Source organism: Rhincodon typus, chromosome 1 (genome assembly GCF_021869965.1).
Source record: "Rhincodon typus isolate 14 chromosome 1, sRhiTyp1.1, whole genome shotgun sequence".
NCBI lineage: Eukaryota > Metazoa > Chordata > Chondrichthyes > Orectolobiformes > Rhincodontidae > Rhincodon > Rhincodon typus.
In genome coordinates this window covers 10,866,165-10,881,443 of record NC_063332.1, presented here as the reverse complement: position 1 = coordinate 10,881,443, position 15,279 = coordinate 10,866,165, and the positions used below count along the sequence as shown (strand labels likewise).

Sequence of the window (15,279 nt, the reverse complement as noted above, 5' to 3'; positions counted from 1 at the left end):
TTAAGTTACAAGGCACGGTTACATAAACCAGGCCTGTTTTCTCTAGAATTTACAATGTTCAGGGATGTTCTGATTGAAGCCTTCAAGATATTAACAGGAAAAGACAGGGTAGTAAAGATAAACTATTTCCATGGTTGGGGGATTCTAGAATTGGGAAGCATAAATCGAGGTAGTAGGGTCAGGAAACATCCACACAGAAATAGTGGTTGATGTTTGGAATTCTCTTCCAGGAATGACAGTGGATGCTAGATCAGTTGTTAATTTGAAATCTAAGATAGAAAGCCTTTGGTTAAGCAAAAATATTAAAGAATATGGGCCAAAGGCAGGTATATTGAGTTTGTCCACAGATCAGGCACGATCTCACTGAATGGTAGAACAGACTCAAAGGGTGGAATGGCCTACTCCTGTTTCCAAGGGAACATCACTATCTGCAAGTTCTCCTCCAATCCACTCACCATCCTGGCTTGGAAATATATCAATGTTCCTTCACTGTTGCTAGCTCAAAATCCTCAAATTGTCTCCCCAACAGCATTCTGGGTGTACCTATGGCACATGGACTGCAACGATTCAAGGCATCAGCTCATCACCACCTTCTCAAGGGCAACTAGGGATGAATAAAAAAAGTGTTGGCCCAGTCAGCAATGCCCATACCACACAAGTGAATTTTTTAAACAAATGTGAAAACTTGCATTGCAAGATCAACAGAACATAGATAAGTATTGTGGCTGCAACAGAAGTCACCACATGAAAATTAAGGATCAGCAAAGACCAATGGGTCCATAAAGCCTGCTCCAAATTCCTGACATCTGGAGTATCATGACTAATTTGTATGATAATGATAAAGATAAAGATAAATTGAAATGTGACACTGAATTGAACAGATTTTCCAAGCTGCTGCACCAGGATGATGGGCTAAATGGCCTCCTTCAGTGCTCTAAAAAATCCCTTATCCCACATACCAAACTACTGCCAAAAATCCCATGTTTCTCTTGAAGTTTGTTCAATTTCTATGTGTATTCTTCAAAACTGCATCCACAGTCTAAAGCAGCTAACAGGCCGGTGACTACATAGTTTTTACACTGCAATTAAATTAATTAAAAACTAATTCTCATTAATAATAAAAAGAATAATAATTTAACCCACTTTAGAAAAGACCTCTCTCATCAATTCAAACACGAGAATTCTGTTGAATAATTTGCTTAATAAGAATTAATCCAAACTGATGACCCAAATGTTAGGGTTCCCAACTCTCTAAAAACTGAATATTCATCTTTCAACATTGTTTCAAGCCACGCAGCACAGGGGAAAAATATCGAAAACTACAATAACATTGTTGTTTCTCAACTTTTCTTTCAATATCTTTACTATTAAGTCTAAAAATGTTGAAGGACGCAACTGTTTACTTGGGTGAGGGTCTTCAAAAGAGAGAAGTCACATAATGGACTGAATCCCACTGGAATTGGAAACAATAATAAATATAATCCTGAAAGAGAGAGTCATTAGAGACAGATAGCAGGAACTGCAGATGCTAGAGAATCTGAGATAACAAGGTGTGGAGCTGGATGAACACAGCAGGCCAAGCAGCATCAGAGGAGCAGGAAAGCTGACATTTCAGGCCTAGACCCTTCTTCAGAAACGGGGGAGGGGAAGGGGGTTCTGACATAAATAGGGAGAGAGGGGGAGGTGGATAGAAGATGGTTAGAGGAGCAGATAGGTGGAGAAACAACTCAACAACTTCTCTTTCAATTCCTCCCACTTCCTACAGACAAAGGGGGTGGCCATGGGTACCCGCATGGGCCCAAACTATGCCTGCCCCTTTGTAGGTTACGTGGAACAATCCCTCTTCCGTAGCTACACTAGCCCTAAACCCCACCTCATCCTCCGTTATATTGATGACTGTATCGGCGCCGCCTCGTGCTCCCACAAGGAGCTCAAACAGTTCATCCACTTCACCAACACCTTCCACCCCAACCTTAAGTTCACCTGGACCATCTCTGATACTTCTCTCTCCTTCCTGGACCTCTGTTTCCATCTCTGGCAACCACCTAGAAACCAATATCCATTGCAAGTCCACCGACTCCCACAGATACCTAGAATACACCACCTCCCACCCACCTTCCTGCAAAAATGCCATCCCCTATTCCCAATTCCTTCGCCTCCGCCGCATCTGCTCCCAGGATGAGGCATTCCACTCCCGAACATCTCCTGAACACCTCGTTTTTCAAGGACCGCAACATCACCCCCCTCAGTGGTCGAGAACGCCCTCAACCGTGTCTCCCGCATTTCCCACAACTCATCCCTCACACCCCCTCCCCGCAATAACAACCAAAACAGAATCCCCCTCGTCCTCACGTACCACCCCACCAACCTCCGGATCCAATGCATCATCCTCCGACATTTCCGCCATCTGCAATCCGACCCCACCACCAAAGACATTTTTCCCTCTCCACCTTCATCTGCTTTCCGGAGGGACCACTCTCTCCGGGACTCCCTTGTCCGCTCCACACTCCCCTCCAGCCCCACCTCACCCAGCACTTTTCCCTGCAACCGCAGGAAATGCTACACCTCCCCCCTCACCTCCATCCCAGGCCCCAAGAAGACTTTCTACATCAAGCAGATGTTCACCTGCACATCTGCTAATGTGGTATACTGTATCCACTGTTCCCATTGTGGCCTCCTCTACATTGGGGAAACCAAGCGGAGGCTTGGGGATCGCTTTGCAGAACACCTACGCTCGGTTCGCACTAAACAACTGCACCTCCCAGTCGCAAACCATTTCAACTCCCCCTCCCATTCGTTAGACGACATGTCCATCCTGGGCCTCCTGCAGTGCCACAATGATGCCACCCGAAGGTTGCAGGAACAGCAACTCATTCTGCTTGGGAACCCTGCAGCCCAATGGTATCAATGTGGACTTCACAAGCTTCAAAATCTCCCCTCCCCCTACTGCATCCCAAAACCAGCCCAGTTTGTCCCCGCCTTCCTAACCTGTCCTTCCTCCCACCTACTAACCTCAGCCCGCCCCCTTGACCTGTCCGTCCTTCCTGGACTGACCTATCTCCTCCCTACCTCCCCTTTACTGGCTCCATCCCCGCCTCTTTGACCTGTCTGTCTCCTCTCCACCTATCCTCTCCTCTATCCATCTTCTATCCTCCACCACCACCCCCCTCCCTATTTATTTCAGAATCCCCTTCCCCTCCCCCATTTCTGAAGGAAGGTCTAGGCCTGAAACATCAGCCTTCCTGCTCCGATGATGCTGCATGGCCTGCTGTGTTCATCCAGCTCTACACCTTGTTATCTCTAGTCATTAAAGACAAATCAATCAATCAGTTAATTCTGGCAACTCTCAATAAACTGCAAGCAGACGATTGTGATTTTCTGTTCATGTTATGAATGGATCAGGAGTCAGTGGGTGATTCAGGAAACACCTCAGATGTACCATATAAGCCACTAAAATATTTTTAAACATACTACATCTGGATTATGAAGGTAACTGACAATAGGTGTTTCTTGTGAAAAAAGATTTTTCAAAATGTAAACAACTTACACATTGAGAAATAGAACACAAGAGTTGGGAGTAGACATATCAGTCCCTTGAACCCACTCTGTCTTTTAATATCATAGGTGATCTCATTTCAGCCTCAACTCCACTCCCCTGCCTACTCCCTTTAACCCTTTACTAATTAAGAAACTGCATTTCCCTCCTTGGATTTCCTCAATTTCCCAACATCCATTGGAAGAAGGGAAGTCAGTGGAACTTTCTCCGGAATGGAAATTACAGGATTTGTGGAACAAATTGACAGGAAAGGCCATTAGACTTGCTTCTGAAGTGCAATTGGAAGAGTTTCTGAAATACTGACATGGGGATATGGTGGGGAGTTAGGTTAGTGTTTTCTTGTTGGATGCAGAAATCTATCCTTGTTGCTCTTCTTCTCAGCTATCAAGGTGCTGCAGTAATGACGGATTTGGTGAAAGACAGGTCACTCCACTAGTTCAACACAGCAATTTATGGTGTGCAAATATTGGCACTCCTTGTTCAAATAAAAGCCTTATCAGTACAGCCTATTTCCTCAAAGTACATAAAGATCTAAGACAACAAGGTGCAGGGCTGGATGAACACAGCAGCCAAGCAGCATCACAGGAGCAGAGAGGCTGACGTTTCGGGCCTAGACCCTTCATCAGAACCCGAAACGTCAGCCTCTCTACTCCTATGATGCTGCTTGGCCTGCTGTGTTCATCCAGCCCTGCACCTTGTTGTCTCGGATTCTCCAGCATCTGCAGTTCCTACTATCTCTGACATAAAGATCTATGAAAGGTTTGTATTGCAAGTTTTTTAGCTATTAAAATATTTTCCATTTTTATAAAAGCTATGCCCTCCTCTAAACAAACTACACTCAGTCCTCGTTATCCGATTTGCTATTCATGTATGCACATTCTTATAAAGGTCAGTCCTAGGCCTCATCTCAAATCACAGAATTCCTACAGTGTAGAAGCAGGCCACTCGGCCCAACAAGTCGACACTAACCCTTCGAAGAGCATCCTATCCAGACCCACTCACTCCCCACCCTATCTCTGTAACCCAGCATTTCCAATGGCTAATCCACCTAGCCTGTACCTCCCTGGACACTTGGGCAATTTAGCATGGCCTGCACATCTTTGGACTGTGAAAGGAAACCAGAGCATCCAGAAGAAACCCATGCAAATATGGGGACAATGTGCAAACTCCACACAGTCGCTAGAGGTTGGAACTGAACCTGGGTCCCTGCTGTTGTGAGCCACTGTGCCGCCCCAGTTTCTCCATTAACTGTTCAAAATACTGCACACATTTGAAATAAAAAAATCACAAAATCCTCAAATTTAAAAAGGTCTCAAATTTTGTGCACCTGAAGTTATGGCTAGTTATTACTAATTTAAATTGAAAATTGCAAAACAATTGGATATATTGCACTTGGAGAATGGATGTGACCTGTAGATTATAAATAAAAAGTCAGATGGCCATTGTCACTATGGCTTCTTTGAATCAAATGTTAGAAATAACATGGCAAAATCTGTATTATTGTGGGAGCCAGGGGCATAGCAGTAATGTCACTGGACTAGCAATCCAGATCCCCACGCTATGTTCTCAGGATATCGGTTCAAACCACACTATGGAAATGGTGATGTTTAAATTGAATAACAATCTGGAATTAAAATCTAGTTTAAATGACAACTATGTCATTGTTGCTGATCGTCATAAAAGCCCATCTATTCACTGTCCTTTAGGGAAGAAATGTGCCATCCTTACGTGTTCTGGCTTACATGTGACTGCATATCCACAGCAATATGGTTGATCCATCTCACCCACTTCCTGACATCCTCAGCATCACAGATGCCAATCTTCAACTAACACATTTTGCTCCATCTTTTCAGAAAGCTTTGAGCCGTATCAAAAAGATTTGAAGCACCTAAAATGTTGCCATTTAAAAAAAAAGTGTCAAAATCTAGTAATGTCAGTTTTGGTTTGTTATCTGCAAGTCGTCTACACCTGTATCCCTCATGGATATCATGTCTCACTGGAACACTGAAAATGCTGCCATTTTCACAGTACCCCATCCAATTTTTAATCTGCAATGTGGAAATGCAAAGCATGCATCTCCTGTGAAGCAGGAACGAAAACATGGGCAAGACATGAAGCATAATAAAACACGGCAGTTGCCCCATATTTCATTTTGAAACTCAAAACTACAGTGGCACAGTATAACATCAACAGCCTTTATCAACATATAAATAACATCCTCTGCAAGTGACAATGCTGTATTCTCCCTCTCTATTTCCTTCAGCTTTCCACATGGTTAAGCGCGCTAGTCTCCTCCAAACTTTCTGCTTTGTCCACATCCACCAAAGTGCCCTATAATAGCTCTTTGATCAATCTGAATGCATCTGAAAAGTGGTCTCCAGAAATTGGGTACACTTCCATCTAGTCACCTCTGCAGCCTGCAAGGATTTACCTTCGTTTTCACTGTCATCACCCCCAGAAACAGCATCCAAAGGTAAGCAATAAGCTGCCTTTCACAACTGCACTGACAACATGCACACTTCCAACAATTTGTGCCCTAACCCTTACCTTTATCTGCTCTGTCAGACTGAATATATGACAACAGTCTTCTACTTAATTATAACTTCCTCTAGCTCAACAGAGAGAAGACAGATGCCACTGTTTTAGGATTATGAATTCTGTTCAATTGACACTGGGTTCATTGCCTTTCGATTCTTCACTGTTCACTTCACCCGACAAAAAGGGGCAGTGCTCCTTCAAATGTGATTTCAAATAAACCTGTTGGACTATAACCTGGTGTTGTGCTACTTCTGACCTCGTCTACCCCGGTGCAACACTGGCACCTCCACATTTTGTTTCTTGGCTGAGCTTCATATTGGTCTATCAAAAACAAAATTTACTTAAAGCTCTGCATTATTACATGCCTCATCCCCTAAGCCCCAATGTATTGAAAACCAAGCCTCTCATCTCCAGACTCCACTATTTTCATGTCTCGTTTGTGCCCTTTCATCCTCCACCCTCCATCAATTCCAACTTGTCTAACGTCTGAACCCAACTAAATCCCATGTGCCCACCACCGCTAATATTGTCAAACAACTGACATTAGCTCCCGTGCTGGAAACATTAGGTTTTAAATCTTTCAAGCTTGCTCCACTTCATCTTCTCCAGCCCTATATGCCACCACCTTTCTTGTTGACTCCAACCTTCTCTGCATTCTCTGGCTTTCTATTGCCCAATAATCTCTGAAACAGCTTGGGACATTCACGGTTTTGAAAAGGTACCACACAAAAGCTAAACTGCTGTTGTTACTTTCAAAATTCCCTCCTTGTATCTCTGCCATTTTATTTCCAGACTTAAAACTCAATCCAACCAAGCTTTGGTTACTCATCCTAATTTCTCCCTCCTGGGCTTGGCATCTTTATAAAATGCCAGTTTTGGAAACACCTAAAAACTGCACTTTATATGTAATGATAAATACAAAAAAGGTGAGGAGCATCAGGAAACAAGTACAGCAATTGTAAATAACACATCTCAAAATATACTTTGCAGAAAGATCAAGACAAGAGTTATAGCTGGGGGAAGGCAACTATGAGGCGATGAGGCAAGATTTAGGATGCATAGGATGGAGAAGGAAACTGCAGGGGCTGGGCACAATTGAAATGTGGAGCTTGTTCAAGGAACAGCTACTGCGTGTCCTTGAGAAGTATGTACCTGTCAGGCAGGGAGGAAGTGGTCAAGCGAGGGAACCGTGGTTTACTAAAGAAGTTGAATTTCTTGTCAAGAGGAAGAAGGAGGCTTATGCAGAGATGAGGCGTGAAGGCTCAGTGAGGGCGCTTGAGAGTTACAAGTTAGCCAGGAAGGACCTAAAGAGAGAGCTAAGAAGAGCCAGGAGGGGACATGAGAAGTCTTTAGCAGGTAGGATCAAGGAAAACCCTAAAGCTTTCTATAGGTATGTCAGGAATAAAAGAATGACTAGAGTAAGATTGGGGCCGGTCAAGGACAGTAGTGGGAAGTTGTGCGTGGAGTCCGAAGAGATAGGAGAGGTGCTAAATGAACATTTTTCGTCAGTATTCACGCAGGAAAAAGACAATGCAGTCGAGGAGAATATTGAGATACAGTCTATTAGACTAGACGGGATTGAGGTTCATAAGGAGGAGGTGTTAGCAATTCTGGAAGGTGTGAAAATAGATAAGTCCCCTGGGCCGGATGGGATTTATCCTAGGATTCTCTGGGAAGCTAGAGAGGAGATTGCAGAGCCTTTGGCTTTGAGCTTAATGTCGTCATTGTCTTCAGGAATAGTGCCAGAAGACTGGAGACTAGCAAATGTTGTCCCCTTGTTCAAGAAGGGGAGTAGAGACAACCCTGGTAATTATAGACCAGTGAGCCTTACTTCGGTTGTGGGTAAAGTGTTGGAAAGGATTATAAGAAATAGGATTTATAATCATCTAGAAAGGAATCATTTGATTAGGGATAGTCAACACGGTTTTGTGAAGGGTAGGTCGTGCCTCACAAACCTTATTGAGTTCTTCGAGAAGGTGACCAAACAGGTAGATGAGGGTAAAGCGGTTGATGTGGTGTATTTGGATTTCAGTAAAGCGTTTGATAAGGTTCCCCATGGTAGGCTATTGCAGAAAATACAGAGGCATGGGATTGAGGGTGATTTAGCGGTTTGGATCAGAAATTGGCTAGCTGTAAGAAGACAGAGGGTGGTGGTTGATGGGAAATGTTCATCCTGGAGTTCAGTTACTAGTGGTGTACCTCAAGGATCTGTTTTGGGGCCACTGCTGTTTGTCATTTTTACAAATGACCTGGATGAGGGCGTAGAAGGATGGGTTAGTAAATTTGCGGATGACACCAAAGTTGGTGGAGTTGTGGATAGTGCGGAAGGATGTTGCAGGTTACAGAGGGACATAGATAAGCTGCAGAGCTGGGCTGAGAGGTGGCAAATGGAGTTTAATGCGGAAAAGTGCTAGGTGATTCACTTTGGAAGGAGTAACAGGAATACAGAGTACTGGGCTAATGGTAAGATTCTTGGTAGTGTGGATGAGCAGAAAGATCTCGGTGTCCATGTGCATAGATCACTGAAAGTTGCCACCCAGGTTGATAGCGTTGTTAAGAAGGCGTACAGTATGTTAGGTTTTATTGGTAGAGGGATTGAGTTTTGGAGCCATGAGGTCATGTTGCAGCTGTACAAAACTCTGGTGCGGCCGCACTTGGAGTATTGCGTACAGTTCTGGTCACCGCATTATAGGAAGGATGTGAAAGCATTGGAAAGGGTGCAGAGGAGATTTACCAGGATGTTGCCTGGTATGGAGGGAAGGTCTTATGAGGAAAGGCTGAGGGTTTTGAGGCTGTTTTCGTTAGAGAGAAGAAGGTTAAGAGGTGACTTGATAGAGACATAGAAGATGATCAGAGGATTAGATAGGGTGGACAGTGGGAGCCTTTTTCCTCGGATGGTGATGGTTAGCACGAGGGGACATAGCTTTAAATTGAGGGGTGATAGATATAGGACAGATGTCAGAGGTAGGTTCTTTACTCAGAGAGTAGTAAGGGCGTGGAATGCCCTGCCTGCAAAAATAGTAGACTCACCCACTTTAAGGGCATTTAAATGGTCATTGGATAAACATATGGATGATAATGGAATAGTTTAGGTTAGATGGGCTTCAGATTGGTTTCACAGGTCGGCGCAACATCGAGGGCCGAAGGGCCTGTACTGCGCTGTAATGTTCTACGTTCTACGTTCTAAGTCACATATGGATATATTAGGTCTGGTGTCTAAAAGCCTGGTCAAATGCACATGCTTTAATGAAGTTTTAAGGACTCTTAACTGACCCACTGAAAAGGCCTAGTAAACCATTCATGGCCAAGATAATTAGGGATTGGCAACAACAATTGATGGATGGTGGAGGATGAAAAGCGACAAAACACAACATGACAATGGTGGAGTCTGGAGATGAGAGACTTGTTTGCAGTACATTAGGGATCAAGAGATGAGACATGTAATAATGCAGAGCTCCAAGTAAAGATTTTTTGATGGCCTTACCAACATCTACATCCCATTGAAAGGATAAATAAAAAGACTTAGTGCAGATGGGAAGGCAAAGTTTTCTATGACCTGAAGTTTACGGAGTATGGAGAACGGGAGGATGGTCAGGATAGCATGGCGACAGTCAAATCAGAAAATTACAAAAGCATGGATGATACTTTTAAGTTAAGGCAGGTACATTATTGCAGATGGGGAAGTGAGCAGTCTTTGCAATGGAAAGGATGTTGGATTAGAAGCTCAGTTCAGAATCAGCTTTGACAAGAGAAAAAGTGAGAAAAATAAAACTGTCAACTGTTTTCAGATGTTACAATAAAAAAAGTTACATATATGTCTGTAATCCAACTGCAATCTCAGTTCACTAGAGTTGTTGCCTTCCTATAGTTAGATTTAGCAATTTTAAAATTTAATGAAACAATAATTTCTTTTAGAAAGTGTTAATCCATTCCCAGTTACGAACCATTTCAACTCCCCCTCCCATTCCTCAGACGACATGTCCATCCTGGGCCTCCTGCAGTGCCACAATGATGCCACCCGAAGGTTGCAGGAACAGCAACTCATATTCCGCTTGGGAACCCTGCAGCCCGATGGTATCAATGTGGACTTCACAAGCTTCAAAATCTCCCCTCCCCCTACCGCATTCCAAAACCAGCCCAGCTCATCCCCGACTCCCTAACCTGTCCTTCCTCCCACCAAGTCCCACCCCCATCTACCTACTAGCTTCATCCCGCCCCCTTGACCTGTCCATCCTCTCTGGACTGACCTATCTCCTCCCTAACTCCCCACCTACACTCACCTTTACTAGCTCCATCCCTGCCTCTTTGACCTGTCTGTCTCCTCTCCACCTATCCTCTCCTCTATCCGTCTTCTATCCACCACCCTCCCTCTCCCTATTTATGTCAGAACCCCCTTCCCCTCCCCCATTTCTGAAGGAGGGTCTAGGCCCGAAACGTCAGCTTTCCTGCTCCTCTGATGGTGCTTGGCCTGCTGTGTTCATCCAGCTCTACACCTTGTTATCTCAGATTCTGCAGCATCTGCAGTTCCTACTATCTCTGGGCATGAACTCATGTTGTGCGTGCATTAGTTTACAGGTAATTAAAAGAAAACGTACTTAAGAAACAGCAATAAGTTGCAGATACAGCCAGGCAGAACAGTCAATAATCAAAGTATCCAGAATATTGCAGCAACAGCAGCACTAATGAGGACTTTAGAAATATATAAAGTCAAAAATCACATGACACCAGGTTATAGTCCAACGGTCTATTTGAAATCACAAGGTTTCAGAGTGCCGCTCCCTCGTCAGATGCAGTGAGAGGGGGCACACCAACACAGAGTTTATTGGCAGGGAGATCAAAAGGATCGTACAACTGGTGACAGTGGAATGAACTAACCTAAAATGGCTGATGGAGAACTGTTGGGAAGGAGATGCAAGTTTTGATTTATCTGTTTCAAGTCACTGCCCTGAGATAATTAAAGATTTTATCAGTGTCTGCCTAATTTTTCAAATTTCAATCAATCAGTCAGATACACAAAAGGTAATCTTTCAGGTCAGACACTGACTTGTAGGTGTGAGGCATCATTTAGAATCTGTGAGTTTTAACATGGAATCAGGCTGGTTTTATTCCAAAAGTGGGAATTTATAAAATGCCACACTGACTGACTGACTACAAATTGTGTTTTTTGAACATGGACAAATGAACAAACATCTTAGATGAAATGATTAGCCCACTGATTTGTGTGGGCGAGCGAGAGAGAGCGAGGGCGATAGACAGTCACACATGCTATTTTTCACATTGCCAGGTAGATACCAGTCTCGTAACTGTACTGGAACAGCTTGACTAGGGGACCAGCAAGCTCTGGAGCGCAAGTCTTCAGTACTATTGTCAGAATGCTGTCAGGTCCCATAGCCTTTGCAGTATCCAGTGTCTCCAATTGTTTCTTGATATTAAATAGCTGAAGACTGGTACCTGCAGTGTTGGGGACCACTGGAGGAAGCCAAGATGGGTCACCTTCTTGGCACTTCTGGCTGAAGATTGCTGTGATGTGCTGGGCTCTTCCATCATTGAGGATGGGGATATTTGTGGAGCCTCCTCCTCCAGTGAGTTGTTTAATTGTCCACCACCATTCGCAACTGGATGTGGCGGGACTGCAGAGCTTAGATCCGATCTGTTGGCTGTGGGATTGCTTAGCTCTGTCTATCACTTGCTGCTTTTGCTGTTTGGCGTACAAGTCGTCCCGTTTGGTGGCTTCACCAGGTTGACACCTCATCTTCAGGTATGCCTGCTGCTGCTCCTCGCCTGCCCTCCGCACTCTCCACTGAACCAGAGTTGTTCCCCTGACTTGATGGTAATGGTTAGGTGGGGGATATGCTGTGCCATGGAGGTTACAGACTGTGCAGTACAATTCTGCTGCTGCTGATGGCCCACAGCACCGCATGGATGCCCAGGTTAGTGTTGCTAGATCTCTTCAAAGTCGGTCCCATTTAGCATGCTGATTGAGAACAACCTCTGTTGTTTTGTGTGGCACAAGGTGAAGTTGGGACTTCGTCTCCAGAAGGACTGTGCGGTGGTCACTCTTGCCAATACTGTCATGGACAGATGCACCTACAGCTGGCAGATTGGGGAGGATGAGGTCAAGTATACTTTTCCAAAGAAAGAAGGGTCCAGACTTGAAACATCAGCTTTCCTGCTTGGCCTGCTGTGTTCATCCAGCTCTACACCTTGTTATCTCTACTTTTCCCTCACCACCCAAGTGTATAATTAAGGAATGGGAGAGATGAAGAGAGAATTCCAGCTGAAGCCACAGTCAGTTTTGAAACCATTTAAATTGGCAATGCTTGATCAATGAAAATCAAACAATTAAGTCCACGAAACTAAGACAGTACCCCATTCTGTTAATGAGTACCAGGAGTATTCCATATCTACCCGTCAATTCTTTTAAAACAGTCCTTTAAACATAATTGTACAATGTGTAGTTAAAATTAAAAAGGCAAAGATCTATTTTTGACTATTAAAAGGTTTGTGGGATGGAACGACCAAGTAATTAAGTATGGCAACAACATTCCAAATGAGAAAACAGAGCGGGGAGACAACGGGCTAGAAGTATTATTACTGGATTGTTAATCCGGAGACTCAAGTAATATTCTGGGGACCTGGGTTCGAATCCCTCCAAGACAGTTTCAAGTGTCGAAAACAAACCCATCTGGCTCACTAACATCCTTTAGGGAAGAAAATCTGTCATCCTCACCTGGTCTGGCCGAAATGTAACTCCAGACCTACAGCAATGTGGTTGACTCTTACCTGGCCTCTGGGCAATTAGGGATGGTTAATAAATGCTGGCCTCGCCAGTGATGCCCTCATCATGTGAATGAATTAAAGAAAAATAAAAACGTGATGGAATCCAAAGAGAATCATGATATCTACTAGCTCGATCCATCATATTTATAGATCATTCCAAATATATACAGGGTCATTTTGAGTTCTTAAAACAAATACCAAGGGTTTTGAATTAAGAATTCTGAGATTTGAAGTGGTAACTGAAACAGTGTCACCAGCATGAGCAGTAACTGAACAATGGCATCACAGTTCAAAAATATCAGTGGCATAGATCATGACAAATGGAGAACAAAATGGAGAGCTGTTGGCATTAACAGAAGCAAACATTTTGTTGGACTTTCAGCTACAAGGGTGGGGATATGCACGAACAAAACAATAAAAGCATAATAAAAAATGCGTCAGTTGACCTGTGCTGTCAGAAGGAAAGAGACACAAAAATCAGCGACCAAAATCCCTACAGGCACTTTGAGATTTTGGAAAATATTATTCTCTTCAAACTTCTACCCATCAAAAAGAAGAGCTGACTGATTTTAAACAGATCCAAAAATTGTGAAATCTAATCTTTCTAGGAGTGAGATATCATGGAAAATCTAATTAAATGCAGGCAAATTTGAAGTTAATATGGGACCCAAAATATATTTTCATAAATAAGTAATTTTAACAGCCCAGTTATTGTCAACAACAGTTACCTAGGCACTCAGCTGCAACAGAACTCTGCTATAATTCCCAAAGCAGACAAAGCTCATACATAAGAATTGCAGGTTCATTTGTCTTATTAACTTTGCCTCTAAACTATCCGCATAAATTGACACTCATCTTGAAAAAAGCTCGAACTCACTGCGTGACTCCCTCGTCCACTCCACAATCCCAACTAACCTCACCATACCTGGCACCTTTCCCTGCAGGAAGTGCCACATCTGCCCCTCCACCTTCCGACCCCCCAACCTCAACCTAAAGCCCAAAACAAACTTTTTATATCAGATAGGTGTTCACCTGTACATCCTCCAACCTGGTCAACTGTATCCATTGTTCCTGATATGGCCTCCTCTACATTGGTGAGACCAAACATCGACTCGTTTCGTGGAGCCTCTGCGCTCCGTACGTGCTAATTGACAACACCTTCTGATCACTACACATTTTAACCCCTCTCCCACTCTTGATGATATGTCCATCCTGGGCCTCCTCCAATGTCACAATGACGCCACATGCAAACTGGAGGAGCAGCACCTCATATTCCGCCTTGGGAACCTCAGGCCATCAGGCTGTAACATGGAATTCACCAGTTTTAAAATCTCCCCACCCCTGGCCTCATCCCATGTCCAACCCTCCCTCTCATCCCCACCTCCTTGACCTGACACAACTTGTCCATCTTCTTCCCCACCTTTCTGTCCTACCCTACCCACCAAGACGCCACTACTGCCTACCTGCATCCACCTATCACCACCCCACCTGCCTTTCCCCAGCCCCACCCTTTTTCCCTCTCGCCTCCTTGACCTGACACAACCTGTCCATTTTCTATCCCACCCTTCCCAATGACTAATCCAGACCACCCCCTACCTGCATTCACCACCACCAACCCACCTACCTTTCCCCAGGCCCACCCCTCCTGCCTCTATTTATTTCCTAGTTCCCTTCCCCCTCTCAAGTTCTGAAGAAGGGTCCTGACCCCAAATGTCAGCTTTCCTACTCCTCGGATGCTGCTTGACCTATTGTGTTCCTCCAGCTCCACACCATGTTGGCAAGGAACTTTGCCTTCCTGAATTTATAAGTGGATTATATAATCACAAATGATCTTACAGTCTTAAGATCCTAAGAAATGCAGAATTAGGCCATTCGGCCCATGTTGGTATAACATCAGGAACTGTTCTCATATCATGCGCGTCATAGACATATTTATTAAATTGATGCCAAAGCTAAAAAGTTGCAGGGAGATGCAGTCAAACATGCATAACCACAACAAAACAGGAACACCATGAATAGTTTTGGGCTCCTTCGGAAAGATACAGCAATGTTGAAGGTAGTCCAGAAAAGGTTCACTAGGCTGGTATCTGGCAGCAGGGACTACCTTATGAGAAGTTGAATACTGGAGTTTGATTTCCATACAAAATTGATTGAGTGATAGGAAACACAGCAGTTGTCAATGATTTTGTTTGTTGGAGCGTTTCTTAGCTGTTGGTATTGGGATTCATACTTATCATTATCTATATTCATGATCCAGAATTTGGTGTGGTGACTTTGCAGATTTTACAAAACTTGGCAGCATTGCAAACTTTAACGGGAGAAAAGGCCATCGAAGAGCTGAAACGATTGGATCGGTGGCAGATGAAGAAGTACAAAAATAGAAACAGAAGATAGGAGCAGGAGAA

At 43.9% G+C, this 15,279-nt stretch overlaps 1 protein-coding gene across 1 annotated transcript in view; it reads right to left on the bottom strand.

Annotated features, from left to right (window-relative positions):
* The window catches only part of LOC109931558 (putative pre-mRNA-splicing factor ATP-dependent RNA helicase DHX32), a 91,101-nt gene that overhangs the window by 48,431 nt on the left and 27,391 nt on the right, over nt 1-15,279 (bottom strand). The window contains exon 3 of the mRNA XM_048601811.1: nt 456-488. Coding sequence (XP_048457768.1) covers nt 456-488 — 33 coding nt within the window. The remainder of the gene's footprint in view (nt 1-455; nt 489-15,279) is intronic.